This window comes from Oncorhynchus keta, chromosome 6 (genome assembly GCF_023373465.1).
Source record: "Oncorhynchus keta strain PuntledgeMale-10-30-2019 chromosome 6, Oket_V2, whole genome shotgun sequence".
Classification (NCBI taxonomy): domain Eukaryota; kingdom Metazoa; phylum Chordata; class Actinopteri; order Salmoniformes; family Salmonidae; genus Oncorhynchus; species Oncorhynchus keta.
In genome coordinates this window covers 2,952,850-2,960,563 of record NC_068426.1, presented here as the reverse complement: position 1 = coordinate 2,960,563, position 7,714 = coordinate 2,952,850, and the positions used below count along the sequence as shown (strand labels likewise).

At 32.9% G+C, this 7,714-nt stretch overlaps 1 protein-coding gene across 1 annotated transcript in view; it reads left to right on the top strand.

The window, feature by feature from the left end:
* The window catches only part of grik1a (glutamate receptor, ionotropic, kainate 1a), a 157,111-nt gene that overhangs the window by 80,973 nt on the left and 68,424 nt on the right, over window positions 1-7,714 (top strand). Inside the window, exons 13-14 of the mRNA XM_052520212.1 lie at window positions 142-365; window positions 1,434-1,552. Of these exons, the coding sequence (XP_052376172.1) occupies window positions 142-365; window positions 1,434-1,552 (343 nt within the window). The remainder of the gene's footprint in view (window positions 1-141; window positions 366-1,433; window positions 1,553-7,714) is intronic.

Here is a 7,714-nt window from a genome sequence, read left to right as displayed (position 1 = left end):
AGAGAATCCATCGTGGATTGAAGTGATGTCACCCGCTCAGAGACCTAGAAGTAGTTGATTCCAAGGCCAACCTAAACTGAGGTGAAATTAAAATGTAATTAAAATACCTCTCTGACCATCACCCCTTCCCTCTCCTCTCAGATAGCTGATCTGGCAGTAGCCCCTCTGACCATCACATATGTGAGGGAGAAGGTGATAGACTTCTCTAAGCCCTTCATGACTCTGGGCATCAGTATCCTGTACAGGAAACCCAACGGCACCAACCCCGGGGTGTTCTCCTTCCTCAACCCCCTGTCGCCTGACATCTGGATGTACGTACTACTGGCCTGCACCGGAGTGAGCTGCGTCCTGTTTGTCATCGCCAGGTAAGTGATTAGGGTAAAGGGTTTTAGGGGCGAGGGTGTAGGGTGCTGCTAGCATGTAGGGGTTAGTTAGGGATTCAGCAATTGTCATTGCTAGTTAAGGGATCAAAACCAAAGCATTTCACACTTCAACAGCCCAACAGTCTGTGTGATCCATCCTATCCTCCAGTAGATAGGACTGTGTGATCCATCCTATCCTCCAGTAGATAGGACTGTGTGATCCATCCTATCCTCCAGTAGATAGGACTGTGTGATCCATCCTATCCTCCAGTAGATAGGACTGTGTGATCCATCCTATCCTCCAGTAGATAGGACTGTGTGATCCATCCTATCCTCCAGTAGATAGGACTGTGTGATCCATCCTATCCTCCAGTAGATAGGACTGTGTGATCCATCCTATCCTCCAGTAGATAGGACTGTGTAATCCATCCTATCCTCCAGTAGATAGGACTGGGTGATCCATCCTATCCTCCAGTAGATAGGACTGGGTGATCCATCCTATCCTCCAGTAGATAGGACTGTGTGATCCATCCTATCCTCCAGTAGATAGGACTGTGTGATCCATCCTATCCTCCAGTAGATAGGACTGTGTGATCCATCCTATCCTCCAGTAGATAGGACTGTGTGATCCATCCTATCCTCCAGTAGATAGGACTGTGTGATCCATCCTATCCTCCAGTAGATAGGACTGTGTGATCAATCCTATCCTCCAGTAGATAGGACTGTGTGATCAATCCTATCCTCCAGTAGCATGTTGTGGTCCCGGATGTGTGTTGAGGCTGTTGAAAAGGAGAACGAGGCTATTTGATTTAATTTAAGTTATGTTTGAAAAAATAACAGCATTAGGTTTTTATTGGTTTCAGTTCAGTCTTTAACTGTGGTTCATGTTGTCGATTGTAACTAAAGTACAGTATGTCACTATGTGCTGTGTTTTACTCTCTCTCTCTCCCTCTCTCCCCCTTCCTCCCCCTCATTCCCCTCTCCCTCCCCATTCTCTCCCCTTTCTCCTTCCTCTTCTCTCCCCCTCCCCTTTTTCCTCTCCCTCCCTCTCTCCTCTCTCTCCTCCCCCAGGTTTACTCCCTACGAGTGGTACAACCCTCACCCCTGCAACCCCTCATCAGAGTTGCTAGAGAATAATTTCACCTTACTCAATAGTTTCTGGTTCGGAGTGGGAGCTCTCATGCAGCAAGGTATTTAGGTTACAGGTCAACGTTAACACCCATCCTAGAGGCTGCTGGGACCACTGGGTTTATAGATACTGGGTCATGGGGCCACTGAGCCGGTCCTGTGGTCGGTACTGTGGGCCGGTAAACTCCTATTTCTACAGTAAAGACCCTACTGATACTGTAAACCCTGAACTGAGCCGTAACCTTTTAGTAACCTTCTAGTAACCTTTTGGTAACCTTTAGTAACGTTTTAGTAACCTTTATTAACCTTTAGTAAGCCTTTAGTAACCTTTTAGTAACCTTTAGTAACCTTTAGTAACCTTTAGTAACCTTTTAGTAACCCTTTAGTAACCTTTTAGTAACCTTTTAGTAACCCTTTAGTAACCTTTTAGTAACCTTTAGTAACCATTTGGTAACCTTTAGTAACCTTTAGTAACCCTTTATAGTAACCTTTTAGTAACCTTTTAGTAACCTTTTAGTAACCTTTAGTAACATTTTAGTAACCTTTAGTAACCTTTTAGTAACCTTTAGTAACCTTTTAGTAACCTTTAGTAACCTTTTGGTAACCTTTAGTAACCCTTTAGTAACCTTTAGTAACCTTTTATAGTAACCTTTTAGTAACCTTTAGTAACCTTTAGTAACATTTTAGTAACCTTTAGTAACCTTTTGGTAACCTTTATTAACCTTCTAGTAACCTTTAGTAACCTTTTGGTAACCTTTATTAACCTTCTAGTAACCTTTAGTAACCTTTAGTAACCTTTTGGTAACCTTTATTAACCTTTAGTAACCTTTAGTAACCTTTAGTAACCTTTCAGTGACACCTACAGTTATAGTAGTACAACACCCTCCCCTCCCCGCTCTCAACCAAACCAACATCTGAATAACATCATCATTTAGTCAATTAATAATCTAAACATAACTACATCTATAAATAATCTAAACAAAACTTAATCTATGAATAATCTAAATCTATAAATAATCTAAATAGAACTAAATATATAAATCTAAATATAACTACATCTATTCATAATCTAAATATAACTAAATATATATCTAAATATAACTAAATCTATAAATAATCTAAATATAACTACATCTATTCATAATCTAAACATAACTAAATATATACATCTAAATATATAAATCCCAATATATAAATCTAAATATATAAATCTAAATATATAAATCTAAATATATAAATCTCAATATATAAATCTAAATATAACTAAATATATAAATCTAAATATATACATCTAAATATAACTAAATATATAAATCTAAATATAACTAAATATATAAATCTAAATATAACTAAATATATAAATCTAAATATATAAATCTCAATATATGAATCTAAATATAACTAAATATATAAGTCTAAATATAACTAAATATATGAATCAAAATATATAAATCTCAATATATAAATCTAAATATAACTAAATATATACATCTAAATATAACTAAATATATAAATCTAAATATATAAATCTCAATATATGAATCTCAATATAACTAAATATATAAATCTCAATATATAAATCTAAATATATAAATCTAAATATATAAATCTAAATATAACTAAATATATAAATCTAAATATATGAATCTCAATATAAATAAATATATAAATCTAAATATATAAATCTCAATATAACTAAATATATAAATCTCAATATATAAATCTAAATATATAAATCTAAATATATAAATCTCAATATAACTAAATATATAAATCTAAATATATAAATCTCAATATATGAATCTCAATATAACTAAATATATAAATCTCAATATATAAATCTAAATATATAAATCTAAATATATAAATCTAAATATATAAATCTAAATATAACTAAATATATAAATCTAAATATATAAATCTAAATATATAAATCTCAATATAACTAAATATATAAATCTAAATATAACTAAATATAAAAATCTAAATATATAAAACTCAATATATAAATCTCAATATAACAAAATATATAAATCTCAATATATAAATCTCAATATAACTAAATATATAAATCTAAATATATAAATCTAAATATATAAATCTTAATATAACTAAATATATAAATCTAAATATAACTAAATATATAAATCTAAATATAACTAAATATATACATCTAAATATATAAATCTAAATATAACTAAATATATAAATCTAAATATATAAATCTAAATATATAAATCTCAATATAACTAAATATATAAATCTAAATATATAAATCTAAATATAACTAAATATATAAATCTAAATATAACTAAATATATAAATCTGAAATATAACTAAATATATAAATCTAAATATATAAATATAAATATAACTAAATATATAAATCTAAATATAACTAAATATATAAATCTCAATATATAAATCTAAATATAAGTAAATATAGAAATCTAAATATATACATCTAAATATAAGTAAATATATAAATCTAAATATAAGTAAATATATAAATCTAAATATAAGTAAATATATAAATCTAAATATATAAATCTAAATATATAAATCTAAATATAAGTAAATATATAAATCTAAATATATAAATCTAAATATTTTAATAAATATATAACTAAATATATACATCTAAATATATACATCTAAATACATAAATCTAAATATATACATCTATAAATAATTTAAATATAACTAAATCTATTAATAATGTAAACATGACTAAATCTATTAATAATCTAAACATAACTAAATCTATTAATCATCTAAACATAACTAAATCTATAAATAATCTAAACATGACTAAATCTATTAATAATCTAAAAATAACCAAATCTATAAATAATCTAAATATAAATTAATATATTAATAATCTAAATGTAACTAAATCTATAAATAATCTAAAAATAACTACATCTATACATAACTAAATCTATAAATAATCTAAACATAACTAAATCTAAACATAACTAAATCTAAACATAATCTAAACATAACTAAATCTAAACATAATCTAAACATGTCTAAATCTATTAATAATCTAAACATAACTAAATCTAAACATAATCTAAACATATCTAAATCTATTAATAATCTAAACATAACTAAATCTAAACATAACTAAATCTATTAATAATCTAAACATAACTAAATCTATTAATAATCTAAACATATCTAAATCTATTAATAATCTAAACATAACTAAATCTAAACATAATCTAAACATATCTAAATCTATTAATAATCTAAACATAACTAAATCTATAAATAATCTAAACATATCTAAATCTATAAATAATCTAAACATAACTAAATCTATAAATAATCTAAACATAACTAAATCTAAACATAATCTAAACATATCTAAATCTAAACATGACTAAATCTAAACATGACTAAATCTAAACATGACTAAATCTAAACATGACTAAATCTAAACATAACTAAATCTAAACATAACTAAATCTATTAATAATCTAAACATAACTAAATCTATTAATAATCTAAACATAACTAAATCTATAAATAATCTAAACATATCTAAATCTATTAATAATCTAAACATAACTAAATCTATTAATAATCTAAACATAACTAAATCTACAAATAATCTAAACATATCTAAATCTATTAATAATCTAAACATAACTAAATCTATAAATAATCTAAACATATCTAAATCTATAAATAATCTAAACATAACTAAATCTATAAATAATCTAAACATAACTAAATCTAAACATAATCTAAACATATCTAAATCTATTAATAATCTAAACATAACTAAATCTATAAATAATCTAAACATATCTAAATCTTTAAATAATTATTAACCATTAAGATGTTTTTCTTGTGCTTTTATGTATTGTTTTTCTATTTATTATCCCAGGAATTAAAAATGCACTATGCAGAATTGTAGCACCCCTCCATTACAGCATCTTGTTTCATCCCTCAACCCTCCATTACAGCTTCCTGTTTCATCCCTCAACCCTTCATAACAGCTTCCTGTTTCATCCCTCAACCCTCCATTACAGCTTCCTGTTTCATCCCTCAACCCTTCATAACAGCTTCCTGTTTCATCCCTCAACCCTCCATTACAGCTTCCTGTTTCATCCCTCAACCCTCCATTACAGCATCTTGTTTCATCCCTCAACCCTCCATTACAGAATCCTATTTTAACCCTCAACCCTCCATTACAGAATCCTATTTTATCCCTCAACCCAATCCCTTAACCTCAACAAGGCTCTAGCAGGTTTTACAGTATATGCTAGGTGTGTGCGTGTGTTTGTGAGTGAGTGACCGTATGCATGTCCGTGTGTATGTCACCTAGCTTTGTGTACCAGTGTGGAGTTTACGGTGGCCTCTAGCGGTCTGTGGGATGGTGTGTGATAGTACCTCTGCCTTGGATACATGGCAGTAAACCCCACCAGACTCCTCTCTGGAATACACTATTCATGGATTTTATTCTGGAAGCTCCTGTAAAGGGTAACATGTTTAAAGAAGTGTACAAATGTTCTGGAGACATGCCTACTGTTCTGGAGACATGGTAACCCTGAGGTAATGTTCTGGAGTCATTGTAACCCTGAGGTAATGTTCTGGAGACATGGTAACCCTGAGGTAATGTTCTGGAGACATGGTAACCCTGAGGTAATGTTCTGGAGACATGGTAACTCTTAGGTAATGTTCTGGAGACATGGTAACCCTTAGGTAATGTTCTGGAGACATGGCAACCCTGAGGTAATGTTCTGGAGACATGGTAACCCTTAGGTAATGTTCTGGAGACATGGTAACCTTGAGGTAATGTTCTGGAGACATGCCTACTGTTCTGGAGACATGGTAACCCTGGAGTAATGTTCTGGGGACATGGTTACCCTGGAGTAATGTTCTGGAGACATGGCAACCCTGAGGTAATGTTCTGGAGACATGGTAACCCTTAGGTAATGTTCTGGAGACATGGCAAACCTGAGGTAATGTTCTGGAGACATGGTAACCCTGAGGTAATGTTCTGGAGACATGGTAACCCTTAGGTAATGTTCTGGAGACATGGCAACCCTGAGGTAATGTTCTGGAGACATGGTAACCCTTAGGTAATGTTCTGGAGACATGGTAACCCTGAGGTAATGTTCTGGAGACATGGTAACCCTTAGGTAATGTTCTGGAGACATGGTAACCCTGAGATAATGTTCTGGAGACATGGTAACCCTGAAGTAATGTTTTAGAGACATAGTATCCCTCCTGAGGTAATGTTCTGGAGACATGGTAACCCTGAGGTAATGTTTTAGAGACATGGTAATCCCGAGGTTATGTTTTAGAGACATGGTAATGCTGCGGTAATGTTCTGGAGACATGGCAACACTGAGATAATGTTCTGGAGACATGGTAACCCTTGGGTAATGTTCTGGAGACATGGCAACACTGAGATAATGCTCTGGAGACATGGAAACCCTGAGGTAATGTTCTGGAGACATGGTGTCCCTCCTGAGGTAATGTTCTGGAGACATGGTAACCCTTCTGAGATAATGTGCAGGAGACATGGTAACCCTGGGGTAATGTGCAGGAGACATGGTAACCCTGGGGTAATGTGCAGGAGACATGGTAACCCTGGGGTAATGTGCAGGAGACATGGTAACCCTGGAGTAATGTGCAGGAGACATGGTAACCCTGAGGTAATGTGCAGGAGACATGGTAACCCTGGGGTAATGTGCAGGAGACATGGTAACCCTGGGGTAATGTGCAGGAGACATGGTAACCATGAGGTAATGTGCAGGAGACATGGTAACCCTGGGGTAATGTGCAGGAGACATGGTAACCCTGAGGTAATGTGCAGGAGACATGGTAACCCTGAGGTAATGTGCAGGAGACATGGTAACCCTGAGGTAATGTTTTAGAGACATGGTCAACTTTTTTGTTTGTGTTTGTGGTGTGTTTGCCCATGTTTGTGTTGTTGTGGTCTCTGTGTATTTCTCTATTTTGCTCTCTGTCTCTCTCCCTGCCCTCTCTGTCTCTCTCTGTCTCTCTCTCCCTGCCATCTCTGTCTCTCTCTCCCTGCCCTCTCTGTCTCTCTCTCCCTGCCCTCTCTGTCTCTCTCTCCCTGCCCTCTCTGTCTCTCTCTCCCTGCCCTCTCTGTCTCTCTCCCCTGCCCTCTCTGTCTCTCTCTCTGCCCTCTCTGTCTCTCTCCCCTGCCCTCTCTGTCTCTCTCTCCCTGCCCTCTCTGT